Source organism: Opisthocomus hoazin, chromosome 10 (genome assembly GCF_030867145.1).
Source record: "Opisthocomus hoazin isolate bOpiHoa1 chromosome 10, bOpiHoa1.hap1, whole genome shotgun sequence".
NCBI classification, from domain to species: Eukaryota; Metazoa; Chordata; class Aves; order Opisthocomiformes; family Opisthocomidae; genus Opisthocomus; species Opisthocomus hoazin.
In genome coordinates this window covers 33,029,768-33,044,003 of record NC_134423.1, presented here as the reverse complement: position 1 = coordinate 33,044,003, position 14,236 = coordinate 33,029,768, and the positions used below count along the sequence as shown (strand labels likewise).

General features: G+C 48.1%; 2 protein-coding genes across 5 annotated transcripts in view; one reads left to right on the top strand and one right to left on the bottom strand.

The window, feature by feature from the left end:
* Positions 1-2,620, bottom strand: part of TP53BP1 (tumor protein p53 binding protein 1) — a 34,305-nt gene extending 31,685 nt beyond the window's left edge. For 2 of the 4 annotated variants that reach the window (XM_075431361.1, XM_075431359.1), the window contains exon 1: positions 2,522-2,582. Coding sequence is in view for 1 of the 4 variants with exons in the window: in XM_075431358.1 (XP_075287473.1) it covers positions 2,522-2,603 (82 nt within the window). In the remaining 3 variants the exon portion in view is untranslated. Of the gene's footprint in view, positions 1-2,521 lie in introns of all 4 variants that reach the window. The other 2 variants (XM_075431358.1, XM_075431362.1) reach the window with 2 other exon arrangements.
* Positions 2,621-8,007: 5,387 nt separating this feature from the next.
* Positions 8,008-14,236, top strand: part of MAP1A (microtubule associated protein 1A) — a 68,530-nt gene continuing 62,301 nt past the window's right edge. Inside the window, exon 1 of the mRNA XM_075432253.1 lies at positions 8,008-8,194. Within this exon, the coding sequence (XP_075288368.1) occupies positions 8,035-8,194 (160 nt within the window). The 5' untranslated portion in view covers positions 8,008-8,034. The remainder of the gene's footprint in view (positions 8,195-14,236) is intronic.

Genomic DNA, 14,236 nt, shown 5'->3' with positions numbered 1-14,236 from the left:
TTGTATCTAGAAGGTAACACGGAGAGGAGTTAGCAGCCAGCATAGATCTGTAAAGACAAGGCACATAACAACGATCCGATTCCTTCTCATGTCAGAGCAATAGGCTTTATGGACAGAAGTGGCAGAATAACAACTTTACTATAGCAAGACTTTAAGCAGTATCTATATGAGGTTCTCATAAGCCAACAAGAGAAGCATAGCTGTGATGAAATTTCAGTAAGATAACTAAAAAATCTGTTGAATATCCCTCCTCAGAAAGTAATCACCATGAGTTCTATGTCACAACATGTATGACTGAGTGAGCATCCAAACGTCAATGTGCTATTTCTATTCTGTTCACGGTTTTCTTTAATCACCTTGGTCACAAAATAAGGAGTACACTTATTAAACCCACAAGTGATCTGAAATGGAGAGGGACTGTAAACAGCAGAAGAAAAAAATTTTTAAATGGTCTGAAAAATGGACAAGGTACAATGCAATATTCTACAAAAGGAAAGAACTGGCTGCACAAATTCAGGATGGGACTGCTAGGCTATGTGGCATTAGTGTAAAATAAGCCAATCAGTGGTCATAGTGCCTGACAAACTAATCATGAGTCAGTGTCATGCTGCTGCCTCAGAAAAAGGTGCAAACAGCAGCATTATAGTTACGTACAGTATGCATATATGTTAGATGTGTAAAATAAGTCCTGTACCCTACACTGGCACGGCCTAAGCTAAGCACTACGTCTAGTGAGAAGATGGCAAAGGAACTGGTTATCCTAACAGTCTTCAAAGAGAAAAAAGTCCATGGCAAATTATTTGTTTTTCATATTCACGGTTTAGAGGACAACTGCAATATAGTTTACATGAACTGCAAATAGGTTTAAAGTAAGACAAAAAAGAAATAAGCAAAAATGTTTAAAAAGGCTAATGAAGCTTTGAAGATTATGCCGTCTCTAACATTTAAGACTTTTTTTTTTTAAGTAGTAACAAACAGGTATAGTCGATCTTGGTCTGAAACAGGAAGTTGGACTAGACCATCTCCAGAATTCCCTCCCAGTCTCATTTTTCTGCAATTCAATACTTCTGCATGAACCTGGGCAGGACAAAACGGAGAGCTCAGTCCAGGTAGTCAAATTAGTAAATGCCAAATCTGCGTGTGAGTGTTAAAGTTGACTGCACATTTTTTGTGCTACATTTGTAATCTCATTTTTTCCATCATTTTATGCTATGAAAAAAGCAGCCTGCTTTCTTTATAAGATACAAATCGTCGCTCCAAATATTCCCCCCCCCTCAGTTTGCAGATTGCCTTTTGTCTGAGTCTTATCATAAATTACAAATAGGGTGTGGCCACCTTTATCTAAGAAAGAGGATAAAAGAGCAAATTTAATCTTTGCTTCCTTTACTTTCAAATGAAACATGTCCAGGACCAGACCTTCAATGAGCAAAGGTATGAAGGCTGTCTGATTTTTCACATTTGGAGTATTTTTTCTGAATTTCTTGTGTTGTCCAGAATTTGCAATGGACAGTTGAAGCTATAGTTTCTTTTGTTCCGAATACTCTTTTCCAATGTAGCCTACTAATTAGGATGGGAAACGAAGCAACAGGACTCCTAGAACTCATTCTCAGTTCTTCCACTGTGAATCCATTTTTCTGTGTCTCAGTGCAGCCCCTGGTCCCATCTTCAACACCAAATTCCAGATCCTGATTTCAAGGGGGAATGAGATACCTAGACTGAGATAGCTAACATGACAGCTGAACTTACTACAGGAGTAAGGATGCTACTTGTCTTTGAAAAATCTAGGCTTAAGCATCGTACTGCATTATTACAATTGTTGTTATTTACACAGGGGACACTTCTAGGAACTGCCTGGTGATTTTATGTATGCACTGTCCTCTGCTCTACTGATCTGGGGATAAAGACTGCATAGTATTGCCCACTGTCGGGGTCCGTGAGTCCAATGGCAAACAAGAACGCGTGGTACTGGCGACTGAGGGTCACCAACAGCCCACCTGCTTCACAGAACGGGACGCGCCCGGGGCGAACCGGGCAGGGCCGGCCTGGCCCGGCCTGCGCCGGCCCTGCCCTGCGTTCGGGGTGACCAGGGGCAGCGGCAGGGAAATGGCAGCCCCTCGCCCGTGCGCCCCCCGACCTCCGCTGCTCACGGCGAGCCCGACAGCGCTCACCCTCGCACGCGGAGACGCGCCGGGCCTCCGCAGGCCCCTCCGGCAGCCTGCCCCGCCGCCTGCGGCCTGCCCCGCCGGGGCGCCCCGCGCAGAGAGCCCCGCGACCGGGCCCCGCTCCTGCCTCGCGACGCGCGGCCGCGGCCCCGCTCCGCGCCGCCGGTGAGGCGGCTGAGCCGCCGCCGCAGCTCCCCGGACGGGACCCGCGCGGTGCCCCGGCCCTCGGCGCCGAGGCCTGGCCAGACGGAGCTGCGTCGGCCGCTTCCCGGGTCGGTCTCCGCCTCCGGAGGACAACGGACAAAGCGGTCGCGGGCGGGGGGGAGACGACGGTGTGGCCCCGGGCCGGCCCGCGTTACCTGGTCTCGGCCGGCGTCCCGGGCGGAGGCAGAGGCGCTCGGGCCACACCGCCGCCCCCGATCGGACCCGCCCCGCTGACATCAGGCGGGCGGCGACGGGGCGGACCCCGCCCGCCGACCGCGCCGCGGCTGGGGCTGCCGCGCCCGGGCCGGCGCCCGGATCCCCAGCGGAGCGAGGCCCCCCCGACGCCGCCCGAGGGGCGGGACCCCGACCGCTGGCGGGCCGTACCGGAGCGCGCGGCGCGGGCGGCCGGCGGGACACGGCTGACGAGGGGCGGCGGAGGGTGTCGGGTTTGTTCGGCTCGGAGCAGACTGAGGGGTGGCCTCATCGTCTATAGCTCCCTCAGGACGGGGAAGACCTCTGGAAAACTTCCTAGTTTATTTCCATATCCCTTTTAACCTAATCTCAGCAGTCTCTCTGTTTTAAAATAAATACCTATTTGATTTGCTAGTGTGAGAAGTAATGCTCTGATGAGGTTACCGGAATAATTTCTAGCAGGCACAAACTAGCTGGAGCCAGTTGGCTTTAACATGCCCCGAGTGAAAAGAGAATGAATGGATATCTGCAAAGGTTGTAATTCCCATGTTGAAGAAAGCATGAGAGACAGACGGGCCAAGAGACAGAATCAGTAGCAGAACTGAAAAAGGAAAAGCAAAAAAACAGGCATAGTAATTTTTGAAGACTTTTTAAACGTTACAAGCATATTACATTTATCAGGTACCTTCATTTTTTGTTGGCTTGGTAACATGGACGTTCAGACAGGTTCTATAGCCATTAGATCTCTATCTGACAAAGACACAGATGCTATATGCCTTTATTGGACTTGGGAAGGCTTAGGATTTTACCCAGTATCTGGAACATGCGAGCAGACCCAGTAACGTTGAATCACCTTCAGAACACAGTAGGGTACGAACAACTACACAGCAGCCCCAAGAGGGTGCCCCGCTGATGTGGGTGTGTGTTTCTTTGAGAAGGACACATTCTGGACGCTGAGAAAACACTTCTGAAGCTCCACTAAGCTGACCCAAGAGTAAGGTAAGGGCAATCGATACTGTTTCATTCCAATGTTAAGGAAAGCGAAGGCCATTTCAAATCATAGCATAGAGATGGACACATGACTACAGGATTCAGAGACATCACTGTGAGCTGTGTTGTGGGATAAATACATTTAAACAATGAATTTGCTTGTCTTACCTTTTGAGACGTGAAAGTGGAAGTGTCTGTTTCTCTTGATGTGATAACACAAACTCCCTAAGCAGCAGACCTGAGGACTGCTTCCTTAGGCCACAGCAATGCCAAATCCGGCAGGACAAACAAGCCTCTAAATCCGTCCCACAGGGTAAGTGAAATGGCATTTTTGTACTTACTGTGTTCTTAAACCCTATTTCTAATATCTATGTACACCTCTGTCAAATTTTATTTTACTCAGATATTTCTACATTCATTTTAAAGTTGGTTTACTTAGTCTTTCATCGCTGTTGAATCTCAGTGCAAACATACAAGATTTGTGATGTATCTGATCATTTAACCAGTGTTCAGAGACTGTGTGCTCCAGGAATAGTAGAACACTGAAGGACATATGGTGGGACGAGCAGCAACCATGAATGACAATGCAATTTAGTGCTCTCCTGTAGCCTTTATGCAAAGGGTCTTAACATTAATGCAATGTATCTATATTCTTAATTTGTGAAAGACTGACTGCAAAGAAGTGTTCACCATACGAATGCAATAAAAAAAGGATACTTCATCATGTGAGCCATACATGGCTAAGATTGCCACAGCAAATTAACTTCCTTCTCAAGCATACACTTTACCGACGGACTTGCATATCACTTCCTTTCAATACTCCTAACATATTCAGGAACACAAAATGCACCATGTGATACTGCTATTTAGCTATTTCACTATAAGCCAGGATCACATAGTTTCTCTGCACCCTCTTCTGGAGAAATCTTAAAATCACCGCATGGCTTTAGTGAGCAAGGGAGGTAGTGAAAGACATATGCACAGTTATAGTGGAAAGCATAGCATTGTAGTTTCTTTGCACTGTTCAGTGAGGCTGCTGGCAACCCATACAGTTCAGTCTGCAAAAAATCATAGTAATATTCCATTTGTGCTCATGTTATATGCTTGTGCTTTGCCTGACTGTTTCAGCTACATTGTTTTGACTGGTTTTAGTTATGAGGAAAGGTGAAACAAAGAGGTAAAAATCCTGGCCATTTTCTATTTAATATTTAATTGATTTAAAATCATCTTGGCTTCAAAAAGGGGTTGCTGCATTGGTATGAATTAGTGCCTTTCTTGGTCTGATAAACATCTATTTTAATTCCAAAGCTCTGGATCACTGGAAATGACACAATGAATATACATGGTAATTTCAGAGGCACTTAGATCCTAGTGTTGATGAGAGCTGGAGTTGTTCTAAATTGCACAGGAGACAGTCAGTATCTTGCAACACCTTCCGTGAGACAAAAGTGTGAGGAATAGCAGTACTACTCTGATAAATCACCCATGGGGTTAAATAGAAGCAAAAATATATGTGATTTGGTCAAACTGAAGGGCTTAGCCCTCTGCTTCTCTTTCTGTATCTTACAACACATCTTGGAAGTGACAGTATAAATGGCCACACGGCTCCATCTCTACATGGAAGCATTATCAAAGTTGAGTTCTTCCGCTCCACGTGAGGATAGCTGTGTTCATCACAGGAGAGATCAAGGCCTGAGCGAGGAACAAAGTCCACTTAGGCAGTCACCTATTTTTCCCTACTTCTTAGAAATGTCAGAGCCAAAATGACATTGTATTTTACCTCAGTTAAAAACATTACCCTCATTCAGATACTGCTGTAGATCTCTGGATCCCGTAAGTATTTTTATTTATATGGACATTTTTAGCTGGAGAGGACAGGAAGTCATCATTCCAAGCTAAAGGACTGAGAAACTGAAATTGTGCAGATTGTTGTTCCTGTGACATTATGAAGATCCTTTTTACACTATTTTGAGCCGACTTCCTAAATCCATTTTTGTAATGGTCATTTACCTGTGATCATTGTCCTCTGTTTAGAGGTAATCCTTTTGCCTGCTTTTGCCACCTCTCATTCTGTGATGTTTGTCAGGACCTCTAATATCTGTAATCAGCCCAGCCAGCTTTTGATGTTTTATGGGGGTGCCAGCAACTGCTGCAGTGTATGAAAGCAGAAACTTACACCATAATTGCTATGCAGATCTATTATGTAGATCCAGAGTGTGAATTTACAGGGAAAAGGAGGAACTTAGTAGGCTGGAAATCCCTCATTTTCCTGCCTCATGCAGCGCACACACACTAGGAATCAAGCCATCCCAATTCTACTGTGACCACAGACAGCTCTGATGCACATCAGAAAGCAACAGAAATATCACTATTCTGTCATTTCATGGTACAGTAGAAGAACACAAATTGATAACATCATAAATAAGAGATGGATCACATATCTTAATTGTACACAGTCTTCCTTAGAGGTTCTAGTCTGTATGGCTATGCTTGCATAGCCTTTCTAAGCTTTTACTTCAGTTTGCATGTCTCCTGGTTCTTTTCTCCTTGGCAGAAAGCCAGCTGGAGGAGTGTCTCTGCACTGCAGTGAAAAGCTGCAGCTCTGGAAAGCTACCATGTCACAAATAAGCAGCAAGTATTAGTCCCGAAGCACCTGAAAATGGAAGGCACTTCTACCAGCTGGTATGAAATCTCTGAAAATCTTTCATCTTCATGTTTTGTTGTCATGTTTTTCATCTGTGATCTACAATCCTACTTTCGTGATAGAATTTATAGTATGCTGGTGTTTATTTGCAGGTTTATTGCTTTATTCACATATTTACCTGCTTCAGTGCAATCCCTTGAGGCAAACTAAATTAATGCTGCTATGCAAGTTACAACACACAGAAATAAATTAAACCCTTTTGATGCACTAACTCTCTCTGTTTACGAGATTTATTTCATAAAGATCATAGCCAGTGGTGTCACCACAATTTAATGTGAAAAAGACCTATTGCATCATCTCCTAAGTTATCTGTTAGGCGATAGATCTGTTAGAGCACCTTTTGATTAAAGATCTCAAATTGGGAAAATTCTGTAAGCTAGTAACATCAGTTGTAGCTGGAAGAGAGAATTATTCTGGATTTCCCCCCCTTTCTGTGTTTGACTTTTTCCTGATTATCTCCTGTCAGAGTCTTATGACACTACAGATTCACATATGCTTGCCAAAATGCCAATGGTCCAAACCTTCTGAGGTTGCAGCTGTGTTCTCACTGCAGGCTTGTGGGTGCTAAGGAACAAAACCAGGCAGGACACTGGTTTGTCTGTCCATCGAGCCTCCTAGACTGCAGCTCTTGGCTATGGAAATCTGGCAGACTGCCAAGGGCAGAACCTGACAGGGGTTTAGGGAACGCTGCAGATGATTCCTGACTGGACTCCCATTTTACAACAGCTGGGTTGCTTTTCCACCCAGCTGCATCAGCACAGGATGGATCTCCCTTTTTGTCAGAAAAGACATGAATTTTTCTATCTGAAACTACTTTCTCGTGGCTCTCCCTTGTTCAGCGTACAGAGGTTTCGTACTTGGAGTTTACTTAGCTTTTCCGCATACGATGTTGAAGTGCTTTGAAAACGTGGCTAGCTAGAACAGTGAGTGATACGGAGCTGTGCCCCCAATTAAGGCCCTCCCCGCTCACCCTGGGCATTGTGAACTCCTGTCTACACAGCAGCTGGCAGCTCACAACAGTTTTACACTGGTGGCTAGCAAAGCTCAGAGAGGTTTTTCTCATGTGTCATGTTTCTGGAATCTAGAAAATCTCATTGCATACTGTTGGAGACTGTTACACTTGTCATTAATGGAGCAGGAAGAAGAACCACCAGGAAGAGATGAAGATCTGACTGTTCTGCTCACTACCAAGCCATGGAGAAGGAAGTCGGAACGTGGCCGCCACCGCCAAGCCTAAGCATCTTTCAGCACTGAGTTTGGTGATTTTACTGTGGATACTGCAACAACTCAACACCAAGCATTTAAAATCTCCGTGGATTTCTGTGTTTAACTAACTCCCTCACACTGAATCACGCAGGTAAACTAAACTCCACTATCCTCAAAATCGTGAGCCCGACTCACGGTTTCGCCCACGCTGAGCTTAGCGGCTGGACCGCGCGTCCCCTTGTGCCAGAAGGGAGCGCGGCCGCGCCCAGCCGGGGACCGGGCGCGCCGCTGCCCGCTGCCCCATCGCCGGCTGGAGCTCACCGCCAGCCGCGGGCCCGCCAGCGCCCGCGCCGTACTCCCCGTCGGCGGGCAGCCCGGGTGCGCCGGCATGCGCACTGGGGGCTACCGGAGCCGGCGCGCCCTGCGGCTCCGAGGGGTGGATGCAGCCCGAACGCCCCGCCCCCTCGCAATAGCGCAACACCACGTGCTAGTTCGGCCAATCGGGGAGGGGCTCAGGGCTCTTTAAGAGCCGTGCGCCAGGCACCGCGCGCTGCAGTAGCGGCCGCCGGTGTTGCCATGGAGACCACGGCCGGGCCGGTCGCTATGGAGACGGCAGCGCCCTGGCTGCCGGGCGGGCGGCGCCGCCGGGAGCCGCGGAGGCACGCGCTGCTCGCCGTGATCGGGGAGATCGGGACGGAGCCGGAGCGGGGGGCGGTGCGCGGCGCCCTGGAGCGCGGTGAGGAGCGGCGGCAGGTCCCGAGGCGGGGGCGGTCCTTGCCTCCGAGCGCCGCGGGGACGCGAGCCCGCCCGCGCCTGCCGCGGCGTCCCCACCGGTGTCCGGCCGGGGGCGGAGCTGCCGGTGCCTGCCCTGCGCTGCGGCATCGCCGCCCCGCGGCAGGGCCTCGCCCCCCTCCTCCCGGAGGGACGGCGGCTGGTGGCAGGGCTGGTGCTCTCCCGGGGCCGCTAGGCGGGGGCGGAGGCCGCTTGTGAGCGCGTCCCGGGGCCGCAGATCCCTGGAGGGGGCTGGGGCCGGGGCGGGAGCCCTGCCGCTCTCGGCGGGGGCGCGGGCGGCGGCCCCGGGGGCGCGGCGGTCGCTGAGGCGGCCGGCGCGGAGGAGCACGGTGGCGGAGCGCAGTGACAAGGCGCCAGCCCGGCTCTGTTGCCGCAGGCTGGCGTGCTCGCAGGCGTTCAGGCCGTAGGTTGCTGCATCTTTTTAATCCCCCTGAGTATTCCTTTGTTTGCGTTAGTGAAATGCAGTTAACGCTGGTTTTGAATGTCTTAAAGTTTGGAGACATTTTATGGTTCTAATTTCCCCAAGTTTCTATTTGATTAGTGGGTCAGTGGGTTACGTCTTACTTCCACCTTACCCCAGACTTTAGTGTTATTGGTTGGAGGATTTGTCTCGCTTGGCTGTTTACTGCGGTGCCAGGGGACAGCTGCAGACAGGGGCCTGGGTCTCTCCCTGAGGAGCAGCTGTGGGGAGCAGGGAGGCTGCGGGAGGGTAAGCACCGCAGTGGACTGCCTCAGCAATGACACGGAGCGAGACAGGACTGCCAGGACTGCCGTAACACTTCACTCCTTTGTTATCCATGTTGTGGTAGCACCCAGAGGCCCTGGCGATGAATCGGTCTTTGTACATTAGACGAAGCCTTGTTTAAAAGTGAGGGGGGAGGAGGTGGTGAGATGGTAGTTCTTGCCTTGTGGCAGTGTCTGATCGTTCTGAAGAAAAAGGGAGAGGACGGGGGGTCAGCTACATCAGGACCTTAAAAAGCAGTTTAGTACACCTCTGAAAAATAAAGCCACAGGTTTTTGACTTTGCATGCACTTCTTCCCCCTTGCCCCCCATTTCCAAGACACATTGGTTTAAAAGATGCCAGTGATAACAGTTGTAACTATTGGCCAAACTGTGCTATTTGGAGATATTTCTGTGACTGTTTTTCTCTCAAGCATCAACAGCACCGAGGAACAGATGGACAGTACAATTTAAGAGAGGGCGTGGGTGTAAAAATGGCAAATCTTGTCCAATTTCTCCACTTCAGCATCTTTTCCATCCATCTCTGCTGACAGGCCACTTACCAGCTACTTCGAGAACAGGGTTTCATTCCATTTTCCAAGGGAGAGCTTTATTCAGTAGCGGTGGGTCAGATTATCAACATTTGGCCTCTGAAAGCCCCTCTTTGAAGGGGCTACTCCTGCTTTCTGCGCAACAGGGTGACCATCTTTGCTTGGCACTTTACTGAACCGGTGTGCCAACCTGCGTCCTTATTCATCCTCTGAATCTTTGAAATAGTGACAGATCAGACTGTAAATTAATAGATTTTCCTCTTTGATTCTGCGGTCATATGCCAATAACCTGGGAATTTGCATTGGAAAGAAAAAATAAATGCTGATTTTGCAACATAAATTGTAACTGCCACAGCAGAAGTAAGTTCTACAGTTAGTTTTGTCTGACCAGAAACCTACTGAAATTCTGCCAAGTGCAGACACATCTTTGCATAAGAGCCATTTAAGCCATATTGGTAGGTTACTAACAGTAGAAGTGAACTGCTGAGGGAGCTAGGAACCTGGATTTTGGACTTTCCTGTGTCACTGACTTGGAGTAAGACCTCCAGTAAGTCATAGAGGAGTTTTCCCCACTATGAAATGGGAGAACAACATCTTCTTGTCATAGACCAAGATCTGCAAATTGGAAGATGGATATAATAAGTAGAAATAGTTAAAATGACAGCAGGGTCCTGAGATCTGTCAACAGACAGCATATTATAATGTTGGAGACAGCTATACTCTTGATTCAGGGAGTTCAAGAAATGTGGAAATGGTACAAGTGTGATGATTCTCATTTCTTGAATGATAGCTTGCTGGACAGGGTTTGTGTGAGCATAGAACAGGCTGCTGAGCAGAAGACTTGATTTCATCAGGAAATAAAGCAGTGTAAATAACAAAATGCTTCTGCCCTTCAGAAAAGCATTTTTCTGCAACTTGGTAAATATGGTAAGGGGCTTACAGCCCTGATAACAATCGGATTGGCAAATAAAGTTGGTAAGCAAAGTTGGTCCTAAGTGTTACATACTATGCATCTAGATAGGGTTTTCTAAAGGATGCCAAAGCTAGGTTTTATGTCTTTTTTCTGTTGGCTGTGGCACCCTGTCTGTGCAAAAAAAATCCCACCACACAGGTTTTTTTTTTTCAGTGAATAAATCTCTTGTTCTGGCTGATCCAAAAAGCGTGCTTTTGCAGACTTCCTATACCTTGGTTCAGGAGAATAGAATAGTGAATATAGGACACTATGGGAACCTGCTGTTTTCCATGTGTAGTGCTTCTTAGGCAGTGGCATTGTGTATCTGTGGGATGCTGGAACAGTTATTCTAAAGTGTTGTCTAATAAATACTGCTCTTATTTTTCTGTTCCTGTGTGACTTTGTCCAGTTTTGAAACAATATCTGGAAGACTAGGTCTGGTATTAGGGGGAAATGCCAAATCTTATAAGCCAATTACCTCAGCAGGAAATAAGAGAAGTTCACAAGGGCATTAGGAAAGGGATAGAAAACTGAGTCACATGGTACCTTACCCAAGCTGTGCATGTGCAAAGAGCATGAATATTTAGAAACCTCATTATGGTATAGTCTGCACTCTTGTGTCATGAGGTAGAGGATCCTAATCAGCAAGGACAATGTTCTGGCTCCTGTGCTGTGGGATGATAAACTGAAATTGTGGCAAGTGTGGAGAGATTAGGAGTAACTTCAGGCTACCTGGAGGGGAAAAAAAAAAGTTGAATAAATGGTTGCAAGTAGGATGATGAGTGAGATGATGATTCCACTCTTCCCTTTCCTTGCTCTGAAAGAGGATCTCGCTGCATCCTAGAGGATGTAGCAGTACCTCAAATAGCATTTATTGCTGCAGTAGGACACCATGACAGTGACACAGCAGCTAGTCAGCAGGATTTGCCCTGCAGAGTGCCACCTTGTTCCTGTCCAGGTCAGAATGCTTGTCAGTACTGCATTAAGATGCACTATATTGGCCACTTGTTTAAACAGTTGTGCTTTCCAAGAGTGTAGCACAGGAGAACATTTTGTTCACCTTCTTGCTCACTGTCTTTTATTACATGTGTCATTTATTCCTATCCCATGTCCAAACTGAAAAGAATAGATGTTATGTGACACTGAGGGTGGTAAGTTGTTTTTTCTTTTTTCTTTTTCTAATGTTCAGAGGGTTTACTGAGGTTTTTTCTTGTGTGCTCTGCAGTGCAGGCTGTCAGGTAATAAATAAGCTATGTTACTCTGCTGTCAACCAGAAAAAGAAATTAAGAACAAAGTTTTCTTGAGCTGCTGTAGATTTTGCAGGCCTTGAGACTCATGAACTGTGTGATGCAACGATTACTAGCTCTGTCTTGGTTATGTGTAGAAAGCTGGAGCTTGTGTCCCAGAAGATCCTGTTTCCTACCAGTGGCCAGCAGAAGCTGCTGCACAATGTGGAGTCACTGTGCTAGAGAACTAGAACTGCAGTAAATGAGAATATCTCCATGAAAAACCAACATGCTTCACTTGAAAGAAAGCAGATAGAAAGTTTTAATGTATCTGATATTTTATGCAAGAGAGGACATGTCTCCAGAACTCTCAGTGAGGACCCCATTGATAAACACTGGGGCTGAAATTCTTCTTTCAGTTAACTCTTAGAAGTCTGTGGCATTGGCCTGCGACATCTGTACTTCAGCAGGCAGCAGCACAAGAGGCTGGAGTGGTGATGCATGCTGGTATCCTGGTTTTGTTCATAGTGTCAAAGTATAGTATTGCACCATCTAGTGAGGCTGCTCCTCACTGGGATGTGAAGATCTGTGATCTGTAGTGTCTGATGTCATCCAGAGTGTACAACTGCTCACACTGAGGTCTGAAGGTGACGTCCCCAGCAAGGCACAGTGCCACTTGCTCTGGGAGCAGATGCTGCTTCCTGCTGTGATATGAAGGCGATTAGCTTACAAAGATAATATAGATTATCTTTGTATTATATAATGTAGATTAAAGGGCAAACTCAAAGGACTGTGTGAGGGATCGCTTAAGCGATCTGGACGTCCACAAATCCATGGGCCCCGATGGAATGCACCCACGAGTGCTGAGAGAGCTGGCGGATGTCATTGCTGAGCCACTCTCCATCATCTTTGAGAGGTCCTGGAGGACAGGAGAGGTGCCCGAGGACTGGAGAAAGGCCAATGTCACTCCAATCTTCAAAAAGGGCAAGAAGGAGGACCCAGGGAACTACAGGCCGGTCAGCCTCACCTCCATCCTGGGAAAGGTGATGGAGCAGCTTATCCTGGAGGCCATCATCAAGCAAGTGGAAGAAAAGAAGGTTATCAGGAGTAGTCAGCATGGATTCACCAAGGGGAAATCATGCCTGACCAATCTAATAGCTTTCTACGATGACATGACTGGCTGGGTAGATGAAGGGAGAGCCGTGGATGTTGTCTACCTCGACTTCAGCAAGGCTTTCGACACAGTCTCCCATGATATACTCCTAGGGAAGCTGAGGAAGTGTGGGCTGGATGAGTGGTCGGTGAAGTGGATCGAGAACTGGCCGAATGGCAGAACTCAGAGGGTTGTCATCAGCGGCACTGAGTCTAGTTGGAGGCTGGTAACTAGTGGTGTCCCTCAGGGGTCAGTACTGGGCCCAGTCTTGTTTAACTTCTTCATCAACGACCTGGATGAAGAGTTAGAATGTACCCTCAGCAAGTTTGCTGATGACACCAAACTGGGAGGTGTGGTAGACACACCGGAAGGCTGTGCTGCCATTCAGCATGACCTGGATAGGCTGGAAAGTTGGGCAGAGAGGAACCTGATGAGGTTCAACAAGGGCAAGTGCAGGGTCCTGCACCTGGGGAGGAACAACCCCATGGCTTGGGGTGGACCTGCTGGAGAGCAGCTCTGTGGTGAGGGACCTGGGTGTCCTGGTGGACGACAGGTTAACCATGAGCCAGCAGTGTGCCCTGGCTGCCAAGAAAGCCAATGGGATCCCGGGGTGCATCAAGAAGAGTGTGGCCAGCAGGACGAGGGAGGTTCTCCTTCCCCTCTACACTGCCCTGGTGAGGCCTCATCTGGAGTACTGTGTCCAGTTCTGGGCTCCCCAGTTCAAGAAAGATGAAGAGCTACTGGAGAGAGTCCAGCGGAGGGCTACAAGGATGATGAGGGGACTGGAACATCTCCCCTACGAGGAGAGGCTGAGGGAGCTGGGCTTGTTCAGCCTGGAGAAGAGAAGGCTGCGAGGGGATCTAATAAATGCTTATAAATATCTGCAGGGTGGGTGTCAGGAGGATGGGGCCAAGCTCTTTTCAGTGGTGCCCAGCCACAGGACAAGGGGCAATGGGCACAAACTGAGGCACAGGAAGTTCCGTCTGAACATGAGGAAGAACTTCTTCCCTCTGAGGGTGACGGAGCACTGGAACAGGCTGTCCAGGGAGGTTGTGTAGTCTCCTTCTCTGGAGATATTCAAGACCCGCCTGGACAAGGTCCTGTGCAGCCTGCTGTAGGTGACCCTGCTTCGGCAGGAGGGTTAGACTAGATGACCCACAGAGGTTCCTTCCAACCCTTACTATTCTGTGATTCTGTGGATCTCAGTGGGCTCAGGGGCTTTGAAGGAGTGATTAGGCAGAGCAAGTTGTGGAGGGGGCTTTTGTGACTTGGAGGCTATAAGAGCAGAGGAGCTGGTATCTCTGAGCTGTTCAGTAGTTTAACCATCCAGTAGACTATCTCTACTAGTTACCAATGCTGGATAATGCAGAAGATGTAAAACGA